The sequence below is a fragment of the Chrysochloris asiatica genome, unplaced genomic scaffold (assembly GCF_000296735.1).
Source record: "Chrysochloris asiatica unplaced genomic scaffold, ChrAsi1.0 scaffold00019, whole genome shotgun sequence".
Lineage (NCBI taxonomy): Eukaryota > Metazoa > Chordata > Mammalia > Afrosoricida > Chrysochloridae > Chrysochloris > Chrysochloris asiatica.
Window position 1 is genome coordinate 27,289,057 of NW_006408537.1, and position 14,405 is coordinate 27,303,461.

The following is a 14,405-nucleotide window of genomic DNA, read 5'->3' on the forward strand; positions in this document are numbered from 1 at the left end:
GCCTGGTGACCTACTGCAATAGAAATTAACCTGAGAAAATCCTATGGTGCATTCTACTCTATAACACATGGGGCCTCCAATAGTCAAAACTGACTCATGACAATGAGACTTTTTGCTACTTATTCCTTAACTAATCTCTTTTAATCAACCCATTTATGCTTTATGAAGACAATCAATCCATTTTTATTTTATTAAGACAAATTAAGAGTTGAATGATTCATCTTATAGTGCTATGAAAAACTTAAAACATTTAATTATTATAAAGTCACTGTAATTCTGGATTCTTTTTCAAAATTCAAGAAAAAGTGGAAATCCATTATCTTTTTCATATTCAATTTGTCTTGACAGAAATTCTTTATTTACTTTTCCAATTTGGTTTGGAGAGAATAGATTGTATCCGGGAATAAAATAATGCTTCAATTGCTCTGTCCTGAGGCACTGTAGAAAATATGTCACATAATTATCAAAGCACTGAACCAGGTCTTTTGAGTGCCACTGACTGTCATGTGGGTCCTGGGTACATACGTGAAAGAACGCAGTTTTCACATGGTAAGAACAGAATTTGTCCAGTTCTTTTCGGTTCTCAAACTTTTTTTTCAGCTGTTCTAAAAGATACTTCATTAATTTTAAACAGTCTTTCCTGTTGAATAAAAATAAATATATTTAAAACCTCTCTTTTCACAAAGAATTTCAGGCATCTTACAGAGAAAAAATATTAAAACAATAAAAAGTACCATAACTTTTAAGGTATTTAAATAGTATAACTAAAGTTACCCTATGGAGCTCTGGTAGCGCAGTGGTTACGAATCGGGCTGCAAACCTTAAGATCAGTGGTTCGAAACTACCAGCCGCTCCGCGGGAGAAAGATGAGGCTTTCTACTCTCATAAGGATTTACACCCTCAGAAACCCTGTACAGGGTCGCTATGGGTCGGAACCGACTCGACGGCACTTAACAACAACAAAGTTACCCTGTTGTTGTTATGTGTCGTGTAGTCGATTCCAACTCATAGTGACAGGGTTTCCAAGGCTGTAAATCTTTACGGGAGCAGAATGCCTCATCTTTCTTCCATGGAACAGCTGGTAGTTTCAAACTACTGACTATAAGGTTTGCAGCCTGATTTGTAACTACTACGTACAAGAGCTCCTTAAAGTTACCCTAAACATGATTAAAAAAAAAATTTCTTTGAAATTTAAAAAACAAAATATATATCTTTTTTTACCTTCTTTCCATTTGCAACATCTATCAGAATTAATTCAAGTACATAAAACTGACATTTACATTATCCATTCAGCTATTTGGAGTTTTGGTGTAGTGCTGTAGGATAAGCATTGGACTGGTAACTGCCAGGTAGTGGTTCAAAGTCACCAGCCTCTCCTCTGAAGCCCTATACAGGGTCGCTATGAGTCAGAATTGACTAACAGCACTTAACAACAACAACATTTAGCTATGCCGTAGTTAGAAAAACCTGGATTTAATTTCTATAAAATTATTTTGATTTTTTTGATTGCAAATATAGTTGGTCCTTCTTATTCAGGGATTGGTTCCAGAACACTTCCCTCCATACCAAAATCTACAGATGCTCAAGTTCCTTATATAAAATTGTGTCATATTTTCATAACTGAAAGGTTAGAGGTTCAAACTCACCAGCCGTTCCTGTAAAACCCTATAAAGTTCGCTGAGTTGGAACTGACTCAATGGCACTTAACAACAACAAATGTCCACCTTCACATATACTTTAAGTCATCTCTAGATTACTTATGGACTTCTGGTGTGGCACTGTAGGATAAGCATTGGACTGTGAACCACAAGGTCGGCGGTTCAAACCCACCAAGGTGCTCCTTGGAAACCTATGAGTCAGAATTAACTTAACAGCACTAAGCAACAACAGATTACTTATAATAATTAATACAATATGAAAACTTTGTAAATAACACTGTCCACTTCCTCTTTGCTTTTGAGGTATTACTTTGACCACTTAATTGCTCCTCCCCTTCTCTCCCTCTATACCCCAAATGTTTTCGATCTAGGTTGGTTGAATTGGAAGCCATAGAAGCCACAGATACAAAGGGCAGACTGCTTTATTTACATTATCCATCCAGTTATTTAATAGTTGACAAAAGTTAATGCTTATAAAAATCATTCTGACTTATTAAGTATACAATTTTCTTCAACACTGGCACATAAACCTTAAAGAACTTTCTCTGTCAACACATTAGGCATTCATGTTTTGACCTTTTAACTTTTGTGATCTTTATATTGGTGGATGTTAGAAACTCAAACGAGCAATTTCTTTTTCATCTCAGTTGTTTCTGATGTGTATGCTACCAAGAAAAACAATTACTCATCTCTTAGTACTGTTTCAAGATTGGCCAGTCAGTCAGTCCCTGTTCTTTCATGCAGTCAAACCATCCCATAGAAAGAATCTAGTAAAAGTGACCTTTTGGTCTCCTCTCATTACATAATAATAGTAAGTATTACCTTTAAGCAACCAGACTACTGACTGACACATCACATTGTTATGACTGGTGTTCACAGCTTTTCCCTGAGTTCTACCCTTATACATTCAATGTGATCCAGGCCTTGCCTTCCATCCAACAGTACCCTTTCCATAGTCCCTTGGCTAAGATTTCTTTAGTTAAATTTCACCATGCTCTGGAATGGAGTCCTGGTGTGGTGCTGTGGGAAAATGCACTGGACAGCAAGGCTGGCAGTTCAAACTCACCAGCTGCTCCCTGGAAACCTTACACAGGGTCACTATGAGTTGTAACTGACTTGATAGTACTTAATAACCCAGCCCTGCCCCAGGACCCAACCCAGCATAGATCATCAGGTTTGAACTAATCAGTCAAAAACGAACTAAGATATTCCCAATTACCACTACTATTAAATACTGTAATACAAAAAAACAAAACAAAACCTAATTAAGCATTCCACAGATAATGTGCCATTTAACAAAATAAGAACACTACCTGCAACATTTCACTCCATCATTTTCACAGCATGTTTTAGATTGTCCATGATTTTTCAAAATGTCCTTTTCAATATGAGAAAAGGACAGCCGCCATGTTTCTTCTTAATTTTGAAAAGATAAACAGAAAAGTGCATTAATAAAATTACCCTTATCTAAATTAAACAGTATTTAGGTTATTCTCTTCATCAAAATACCACTGAAAAAATTCTGGGAAAGATAGAGGGAAAGAAGTAAACATAAATAATGTAATTACATATTAAAATAAGTGCTTGGATGAGAAAAACGGTTGGGGGGTGGGGTGGATAACAGCTTAAGGCAACCATGGTAAAATGGATTACCTTTCATATACTGCTACGTTCAGTTTCTTAATATTTTGTTTCTGTAGCATCCTTATATGTTTTAGTATTAATATAAAATGGATTGAGGAATATTCTTTTTTATTTTGGGGGAAGGATTTGTATAAGAATAGAATGTTTTCCTCCTTCCCTGCAAGTTGTACTGTGGCTACCTCTTTTGAGCTTTGATTATCCTACTAACTAGATGGTTTCCCACCAGGAATGTATGATCGATTTATAATTAGAAAATTAATCAATATAATTTGCCACATTAATAGGATAAGAAGAAACATCATATGATCATCTCAACAGGTGCAGAAAACACATTTAATAAAATTCAATATTTACTCTTCATTTTAAAGAAACTCCTCTCAGCAATTTAAGACTATGTGGAAACTTGATCTGAAACAAATTAGATTTTTAAAACCAAACTACAGTAACATCATAATATATGGTAAAAAGGTTGACCTTTTTCCTTTAAAATAAAAAGGAAGGTAAAAATGTTAGCTACCCTTTTTTGGTTCATCATATCTTAACAAATATAGTAAGCACAGTAAGGAAACTAAAAAAATGGGCATAGGATTGGAAAGGAAGATCAAAGTTATCATTATTGGTAAAAAAAAAAAAAAAAAAAAAAAACCACGTTGCAGTTAAGTTAAATTACGACTCATGGTAACCTTCTAGGCCACAGTAGAACTGTTCCATAGGATTTCTAAGACTGTAAATCTTTAGGGAAGTAGACTGTTCAAACCACCCTTTGATTAGCAGCTGTGCACTTAAGCACACTGCACCATAATAATTATAGTAGAAAACACAAAAGGAAGTATAAACAAATAGAACTGATTCAGTATTACCAAAAAATGTGGATGGGGGAGGGTAGTGTAGAGGGCAGACTTGCAGTGTATACCCTTTGGTAGGTTGATAATGCATGGAGGGGATTGGAACCATGGCAATGAAACGATATACGATAGAATAAATGTAAAACTAATGTTCTCCCATGTAAACTATCATACACACACACTAAAACATTAAAAAAATATGGATAAAACCTCAAATGTATCTTGGTATGTAGGCAATAAATGAAAAATAAAAATTTAAAGATGATACCATTTACAATAGCACCAAAAATACCAATTACCTACTAGTTTCAACTACCAAAGAAATACAGAAGAGAAACATGTTAAATAACACCATTGGGATGAAGTCTGTAAAATTCTCTCCGTAACAAACTCTCCAAGCAAGTGACCTATTACTTCAATAAACAGATTGCAAATAGGAAAAAGAGACAGAGAGAGAGAGAGAGAGAAGGGCAGATAGAGACACAGGGAGAAATGGAGGGAGTTAGAGAATTTTATATTAAAAGTGATTTAATATACATTTTAACCAGTCACAATATGAACCTTATTGGGAGCCTGTTTCACACAAACTGAAGAAATATAAGTATGACACAGCTAAGACAAGTAGAAATGTAAACACTGACTGTTGTCTTTAACCCACTGCCTTTTAGTCAACTCTATAGGGTACAGTAGGTTGCTGAGACTGTCAATCTTCATGGGAGAAGACAGTCTCATCTTTCTCCTCCAGAAAGGTGAGTAATTGACACTACACACCACAGAAAAAAACACTGCCTGATCCGAGCCCATCCTCACAATTGTTATGTTTGAGCCCATTGTTGCTGCCTCTATGTCCAGAAATCTCCTTGGCGGTCTCCCTCTTTTTCGCAGATCTCCACTTTACTAGGCATGCTGACTGTTTCTACGTCCTCGTCTTTCCTGACAACATGTCTAAAGAATGAGAGAGAAGTCTTGCCAACCTTGCTTCTAAGGAGCATTCTGGTTGTACTTCTTCCAAGACAGATTTATGGTCATCTGGCATTATATAATGGTTTCAACATTCTTCACTAACACTTAATGCAAATGTAATGATTCTTCTATGATCTTTTTTTTAAATCACTGTCCAACTTCCACAAGCAAATGAGACAACTGAAAATACCAAGGCTTGAGTAAGGCCCACTTTAGTTCTCAAAGTGACATTTGCTCTTTAGCCCTTTAAAGACATCTTTTACAGCAGATTTGCCCAGTGTACTGTATCAATTGCTTTCTTTCTTTTCTTTTTTTAAAATTTATTGTGAATTGAGTGAAGGTTTACAGGGCAGATCATCAATTTTACATTCAACAAATCATTGCAATGATTATAATCCCTTCCATGTACCATCAGTTAACAGTATTTACCTCTATAACTTTTTCTTTTTTTTTTAATGTACACATGCCACACTGAAAATAAATATTTGTTTAAATGTCCAAAGGGCACATTTTGCAAGGCAGCCTCCAGCGTGCAGGAACACTGCTCAGCTGCTCTATCTCTCTATGCCAACTCTGTTGTTGCCACTTTTCTGGTTAAGATCCCACACTCCACTCATGCTCCTCCCTCTTGGTGGTCCTAGGGTTCTCTGCTCCTGAAATGACAGATTAACTGCTCCCCTCTTTTAGTTATACCTCTTCTACATTTACAGTAGTCCTGATAACAATTACTCATAGTTGAATCATAAAATCCTATCCCTATCATCACCAGCCCCCTTTCACTAGACCCATCTAGACAAGAGGAAAACTATTCAGTGAGAATTCTATCTTACCCTCCTCATTCTGACACTAAGCACCCTCATGAAAGCTTGTAAGCCAGCCACTTTGTGCCCTTATAGCCCCCCGTTTTTGTTTTTAATTTTTATTGTAAATTGAGTGATAGTTTACATGGAAGAACATCAGCTTTACATTCTCCTGTCATATTTCGTTTCATTGCAATGATTACAATCCCCAATTCATCATTCAACAGCATTTGCTTCCATTCCCTATGGTTTGTTGTTTGTTTTGTTTTTTTGGATGGGAATATATAACCATTCAAACAACCAAAGGTCATACCCTGCAAGCCTGCCCCCCAGCCCCAGCACACAGTCCCTCTCCCTCCTTGAGTCTAGAGTCCCCAGCCGGTCCATCTCTCTATGTCATTGTCTCTGCCTCCATGTCTGGTGTCACTGCTTCTCTGGATAAGGTCTCGAACTCCACTCCTCTCCCTTGATGGCCCCAGAGTCCTCCTCTCTGGGACTGTAATATCAACCACATCCCTCCTTTTGTTACAAAACATCTACCTTTACATTTGCAACAATCACCATCAGTCCTGATACCAATTATTCACTATTGAACCACAAGAGTCTTATCCCCATCTCCTTTCACCAGCCCCATCTAGACAGGTTGCAAACCACTCAGAGGAGATATTCTACCTTCCCTCACACCTTCTGAAACTAATCTCCCTTTTGAAAACTTGTAAGCCATTCACTTCATGCCTTTGTAGTCCACCCATTTTAGGTAGCCAGTGTCTAAGTTGCCCATCCCTGTCAACCCTGTGTACAGAGGGGGTAGGAATAATCCTTGCCGTAAAAATTTGTTCCCTCTTTTAAGATACTACATCCATACGTATAGGTCAAATTCATCAAATTGCAGCAAATTACACTTTTTTCCCTCCTCTTTCTTCCTCTAGTTGAGTTCTGACCATCCAGCCATTGAAGCTAGGTCAAATGGGTACTATCTGTAAATATGGGCGTTCTTGTGCATCTCCCCTCACTTCCTATCTGCTAGACGCTTCACCCTCTGCTCTAGTCTTCTAAGGCTATGTCCCTGTCCATGGGCTCAGGAGTCCCCAGGTCTCAATATACTGCTGACCAACAAGATCTCAATCCAGGTTGGTAAGAGCCTATTGAATGTGGTCAGATTTAGCCCACAGCTTCATTGCTTTTTTTCCCCCACTTCCCCTTATTAGTCGACCAACGTGGTCACCAGCAAGATTACATGCCTGCTCTGTATTCCCTTTGAGTTTCAGTCTTAGAAGGGGGTTTACCCTGAGGGGACTTGATTGCTTGCCTTGATGGCTCCCCTGCAAACAACTTGTTTGTTTTTGTAGTAGTCAATCAGACTGCTGTTATTGTTTTTGATTTTTCTGTTGGTCTTTCAAGAAGTATCTTCTGTTCCTCTAGCTGTTCCAGGCTGGTCTGCTTGTCTTTTCAAGTGGAATAGTCCCCCAATTTTTGATAGCCAAAACTTAAGTTGCCCATCCCAATCAACCCAGTGTACTGAGGAGGCAAGCTTGATTCTTGATATGAAAGATCTTTTCCTTTCGGTTGCAATTCTAGGCAACTACATCCATAAGCAAGGGCCAAGTTCATTAAGTTGTAGCAATTTACACTTGGTCCCTGTATCAAACTTCTTTATCTTCATCTGATCAAGTTCTGGTCATCAAGCCATTCAAATTAGGTCAAATGAACACTATCTGCAAGTTTGGGAGTATTCGCATGCCTCCCTCCACTTCAGATCAGCTAGCTACTTCACTCTTAACTGTAGGTTAGGTCAGTGTTCATGGGCTCAGGAATTCACATGGCTCCCCGAACTTCATACCAGCCAGTTCTTCCTCTTCATCGTCTCAACCTAAGGTCATCAGGTGTCTATGGAACATGGCCACATTCAGCCTATGTCTTCATTGCTTCATTTCCTCCACTTCCACTCACAAGTTGATCAGGGTGGTCACCAGTGAGCATACAAGACTGCTCATGTGTTCCCTCCAAGTTTCATTTTTAGAAATAGGTTTAGCCTGATGGGCTGCTTTTCTTTGCTTTGATGGTTCCAAGGCAAACACCTTGCTTAATATTGTCACAGCCAAACAGTCTGCTCCCCCTCTACCCGAGACTGGTCTTTCTTTCAAGAAGCATCTTCTGTACCTCTAGCCATTCTGGTTGGTCTGCATGTTTTTTCAAGTGGAAATGTCCCACCTCCAAAGGTTCTGTGTGGGGCTCAAAATTCCATCTAATGCCTCATATTCCACAAAGGCTTAACAAGAAGCCTATTTCTCTGGGCACATTCTACTACCCTTATAGATAATCCAATCAGTTATACACTGAAGATGGGCTTACAAGCTTTCTGTAATCTTATTTCCCAATACTCCTTTCCATCCTACTTAAATGTCTATATTACAATAGTAGGTAGGGGAAACTAATATCCACAAAACAGTCAAGCACCTTAACATATTTCCCCTCCTTTACCCATTCAGCCTATGTCTCGATCCCTATATCACTGAGTCCTGTTATTCCAAGGCTGTGCATATATCACAATCTACCTCTATCCTATTAGCCCATGCATAACTCCCTAAGGGGGGAAGAGCTGCCTCCTCAAAGTAGAGTTGACAGTGATTATGCGAATGGAGTAAAGCTAGTGGGAGAAAAGCCCACAGGGCCTTCATTTGCTGATGGGGCACAACTCAAAATGAAGAGAAACAGCTGTAAACATTCATTGAAAATCGGAACATGGAAAGTACGAATATGAATCTGGGAAAATTGGAAGTTGTCAAAATTGAAATGGAATGCATAAACATTGATATCTTAGGCATTAGTGAGCTGAAATGGACTGGTATTAGCCATTTTGAATCTGACAACCACATGGTTTACTATGCTGGGAATGACAAATTGAAGAGGAATGGTGTTGCATTCATCGTCAAAAAGAAAATATCCACATTAGTCAAGAGGTACAATGCTGTATGTGATATGATAACATCCCTGCGCCTACAGGGAAGGAAGCCCAGTTAATACCATTATTATTCAAATTTATGCAACAACCACTAAATCCAGTGAGGAAGAAATAGAAGAATTCTACCAACGTCTTCAATCTGAAATTGATCAAACATGCAATCAAGATGTATGGATCATTACTAGTGATTGGAATGCAAAGGTTGGGAGCAAAGAGGAAGGATCAGTAGTTGGAAAACAACATGGCCTTGGTGATAGACATGATGTTGGAGAACGCATGATAGAATTCTGAAAAAGCACTGATTTGTTCATTTCAAATACTTTCTTTAGACAGCATAACAGATGACTATGCACATGGACCTCACCAGATGGAAAACACAGAAATCAAATTGACTACATCTGTGGAAGGAGAAGATGGAAAAGCTCCATATCATCAGTCAAAACAAGACCAGGGGCAGACTATGGAACAGACCATGAATTATTCATATTCAAATTCAAACTGAAGCTGAAGAAAATGAAAACAAGTCCACGAGAGCCAAAATGCGACCTTGAATATATCCCACCTGAATTTACAGATCATCTGAAGAACAGATTCGATACATTAGACACTAAAGACCAAAGACCAGAAGAGTTGTGGGATGACATCAAGAACATCATACATGAAGAAAGCAAAAAGTCATTGAGAAGACAAGAAAGAAAGAAAAAGTCAAAATGGATGTCAGAAGAGACTCTGAAACTCGGTCTGCAGCGTAGAGTTGCTTAAGCAAATGGAAGAAATGAGGAGGTCCAAGAGCTGAACAGAAAATTTCAAAGATCAGCTCGAGAAGATAAAGCCAAATATTACAACAAAATGTGCAAAGATCTGGAATCAGAAAACCAAAAAGGAAGAACACGCTCAGCATTTCTCAAGCTGAGGGAACTGAAGAAAAAATTCAAGATTCAACTTTCATTATTGAAAGATTCTCTGGGAAAATTATTGAATGATGCAGAAAGCATCAAGAGAAGATGGAAGGAATACACAAAGTCACTGTGCCAAAGGAAATGGTTGATGTTCAACCGTTTCAAGAGGTAGCATATGACCAAGAGCCAATGATACTTAGGGAGGAAGTTCAAGGTGCATTGAAGGAATTGGCAAAACAAGGCACCAGGAATTGATGGGATACAAATTGAAATCTTTCAAGAAAGTGAGGCGGCACAGGAGGCACTCAACTCATCTCTCCCAAGAAATCTGGAAGACAACTATCTGGCCAACTGATTGGAAGAGATCCATATTTGTGCCCATTCCAAAAAGAGGTGACCCAACAGACTTCTACAGACTAAAATAACTCAACAAATACCAACAGCAAAAGAATAACAGTGGATCTGTGAAACACTTGATAACATCAATGAACTTGGAGGATATTGTGCTGAATGAAATAAGTCAATCACAAAAGGACAAATATATTATATGAGACCACTATTATAAAAAGTAAAAGGAAAGGTTCTCACAAGAAAAGAAACATTCCTTGATGGTTACCATGGGTGGAAGGAAAGCGAAGGTAAATTGCTAAGTAGAAGGCAGACACATGTTAACTTGAGTAAAAGGATAGACAATATACAATAAGAGGAAGGTAGCTGTGAAGATTGCTATCAATGTCATGAAACAAAATGTGTTTGAATTGTTGAATGGAAAACTGATTTTCTCTGGAAACCTTCACCAAATTCACAATAAAAAGTTTTTTAAAAGTTAATATGTATTTAGTATATAAACAGCTTCTAAAAAGAACAGCTTTATGAAAATAAGCAATAGATATGAATATTGTATTTATAGAAAAGAAACATGAATGGCTTTTGAGCATATGAAAAACACTCAGTATCATTCATAATTAGATGCAAACCAAAGCACACTGAAAATATAACAACAAAAGTATGATCCATGGAAGAAAAACATTTGTAAGTTAGACTTCGTCAGATCTATAAACTGCTAAGCAAACAACATTGTTAAGAGAATAATGTCACAGACTGGAATAAAATATCTGCAAAGCACATATCTCTTTCTTACAAAGTTAAACATAGTCTTGTCAGATGAGCCTCTGGGTGGGTTCAAACCCTCAACCTTTCAATTAGCAGAGTGTTTAGCCACTGTACCATCAGGGCTCCTTAACCCACTGCACAGAAGAGCAAATAGGTTGAGAGGCTCAGTAACTAGTCCAAAATTACACAGCAAGTAAGAGAAGACACTTCAGGATTCAGATCCAGGACAGTATGACTCCAAGGTCAGTGCTGTCTTTTTTGATTAAAAAATAAATAAATAAAGAGCGAGAGAGAGAGACATTTTAAAGCTGAGTATTTGATATTATCACAATAATCAATCTTTTTTCAATTCTGTCTCCTCATCAAACTCCCATCTTACAGCTAGTTTATTTAGCCTGCTAACCTCTGAAATGCCATCAGTATTAGTTGACTGCTCATCTTACACTGCCTTAGTAATAACATTTTAACAGTTAATTCTCCATCAAAGCCTGTTTTTATAGAAATCTTTAAATTAACCGTCATATTCAAAATACCTTGAAAATTAGTTCCTTCCTTTGCATGTTTGGGTACAAGGCAATATGGCTGACGTCTCAGTTCAGTCCTAACTTTTGCTCCAAGCCAGTTATTGATGGGCAGACCTTCCTGGGTGCTAGCAGGCCAGCTGCCTTTTGATTCCAAAGCCAGGATTATATCCACAGATAATTCTATAGGTGTTCTAATAAGAAGGGTTACAGCAGGGCTCCCTCTCTTCTTCCTCTGCAATGTAATAGTTATATCTGTTTAAACATAAAAAAAAAGAAGTAAGGGTTTAATGGATTCAATTTTCGGAAATGTAGAGAAAATACCAAAACAGGAAATCTACAAAATGTTAAGTATAAGGTGAAAATTAGTTCTAAAAGGGAACTGACTCCACAGAGCAAAATGTTTTATTCATTTACTCAATACTTATTTATACTTGCCTCAGAGAGGCATTAAGATTGTATGTGGTATATAGGATGACAAGTCTTGAAAATAGTGGAGAGGGAATATTGTGATTAAATTTTCATTTTCAATTACAGATGACTATAGGGAAGTCTGAAAAAGAGGCCAAATGAGAGGTAGAGAGGCTAGAAAGAAGTCTACAATAGTAGACCAGCCCAAAGGATGAGTAGCATAGAGGTAGTGAGAGTTGAGACATTGGAGCAGACATGAATGCAATTTAAGAGTTCAAATCACAAAATTGGTGAATGGATTAAATATATGAGAAAAGGAAGATATCTGGGATGCCATCCTAGGATATTGATTCCATTTTCCAAAATAGAGGAAGTAGGTGAACGTTAGGATGGGCTAGATATCACTGGTCTCTAGGTGCTTAGAGCATGTCCAAGTGGAAATGGCTATGGGCAGGTGGCTATGGTGGTCAGAAGATTGGGAGAGATCTTTGGATGAGAGATACTGGCTGTGGAAATCAGAATGTACATAAATATTTATAGACAAGGAAAAGAGGGAAGAGACCATAATGAAAGAGAAGATAAAGGATCAAGGAGAAAATTTAGAAAATGCCCTCATTTCCTCATGAAGAAATCAGCAAACCTGCCCATCTTTTATTCATTGTTCCCTCCTTCCTTCTTATTTTCACTATCAAGATGTCCTTGCTCCTTTCAAAGGCCATCACTGAATGTGGACTCCAGATCCCTTATTTCAACTTCTCAAGCATTCTTGTTCCTTCAGTGATTCCCTCTCCAACATCAACTATCTATCCCTCCTTAGGACCCTTTACATCTACATACAAAGGTGCTCCAGTGTCTCCCATCTGAAAACATACCATGCCCTTGAGTCTACATCTGTTCCTCCCACACTCACGCATCTCTTGGTTTCTTTACAACCAAACCTTTTTATTATTATTTTTTAAACTTTTTATTGTGAATTGACAGGTTTACAGAACAGATTAGTCCCACATTCAACAAATTATAAACATTGTGTCAATACAATTATTGCAATTCACTCCATGTGTCACCAGTAAACAGTATTTACCTCTGTCCACTGTATTTAAAACATAAAAACAGCTAATTATTTTTTTTTAAAGAGCTGCCTGCACACACTGTCTCTGCCTTTGATTCTTTTTGGGTCCATCACCCCATTGAAACTGCTCTTGTCAAAGCTGTTGTTGTTAAATGCCGTCGAGTCGGTTCTGACCCATAGCGACCCTGTATAGGGTTTCCGAGGCTGTAAATCTTTATGGGAGCAGAAAGTTACCAACCCCAAAACTCTCACTCCTGTCAAGCTAATTCTGACTCACAGTGACCCTCTAGGACAGAGAAAAATTGCTTCATAGGATTTCCTTAAAAGGCTGTAACCTCTCCTGATAAATGTTCAGCCACTGAAAACCTTATGAATTGCTGTCAGATAGCATCAGAATATTGAACTTTGAAACATTATGAATAACACCAGAACATTGTCTGATGTAGTGCTAAAGATGAACTAATCAGGTTGGAACACATTCAAAATATGCTTGGGGAAGAGATGCCTTCTAAAAGTAGAGTTGACTGTGATGACACAAACAGAAAAGAGCTTTCAAGACCTTTATTAGCTAATGGGGCACAACTCAGAATTTCAAAAAACAATTATGAACATCCATTAATAATCAGAACATGGACTATATGAAGTATGAATCTAAGAAAACTGAAAGTTTTCTAAGCTAAAATGAAATGCATAAACATTGATATTTTAGGCAATAGTGACCTGAAATGGACTCGTATTGACCATTTGAATCTCACAGTCATATGGATTACTATGCCAGTAATGACATACTGAAAAAGAATGGCATCATATTCATCATCAAAAAGAATATTTCAAGATTTATCTTGAAATATAATTCTGTCTGTGTTAGGATAATATCCATACACCTATAAGGAAGACCAGTTAAGATCACTATCATTCAAAGTTACTCACCAACCACTAAAGTCAGTGATGATGAAACTGAAGAATTCTACCAACTTCTTCATTCTGTAATTGATCAAACATGTAATCAAAATGTGCTGATAATTACTGGTGACTGAAATGCAAAGAGGAAGGAGTGCAAATACAAAGAGGAAGGATCAGTACTGAGAAAATATTTATGATAAAAATGATGCTGGAAGTAACATGATAGAATTTTGCAAGACTTGTTCATTGCAAATACTGTTTTAAACAATATAAAAGACTATACACATGGATCTCAATATATGGAATACACAAGAATCAAATGGATTACGTTTGTGGGAAATGACTGTGGAAAAGCTCCACATCATCAGTCAAAACAAGGCAGGAGCAGAATGTGGAGACCATCAACAGCTCATATACAAGTTCAGGCTGAAGCAGAAGAAAATTAAAACAAGTCCACAAGAGCCAAATTAGGACCTTGAAACTGAATTTAAAGACAATCTCAAGAACAGATTTGATACATTAGACACTGGTGACAGAACTGAAGAGCTGTGGGGTGACATCAAAACATCATACATGTGGAACAATATACACTTGTCTGGGGATATTCATCAGCTACA

General features: G+C 37.5%; 1 protein-coding gene across 1 annotated transcript in view; it reads right to left on the reverse strand.

The window, feature by feature from the left end:
• Positions 1-288: 288 nt before the first annotated feature.
• Positions 289-14,405, reverse strand: part of MB21D1 (Mab-21 domain containing 1) — an 18,448-nt gene continuing 4,331 nt past the window's right edge. The window contains exons 3-5 of the mRNA XM_006835788.1: positions 11,418-11,660; positions 2,972-3,074; positions 289-640 (exon numbers count right to left, since the gene is read on the reverse strand). Of these exons, the coding sequence (XP_006835851.1) occupies positions 289-640; positions 2,972-3,074; positions 11,418-11,660 (698 nt within the window). The remainder of the gene's footprint in view (positions 641-2,971; positions 3,075-11,417; positions 11,661-14,405) is intronic.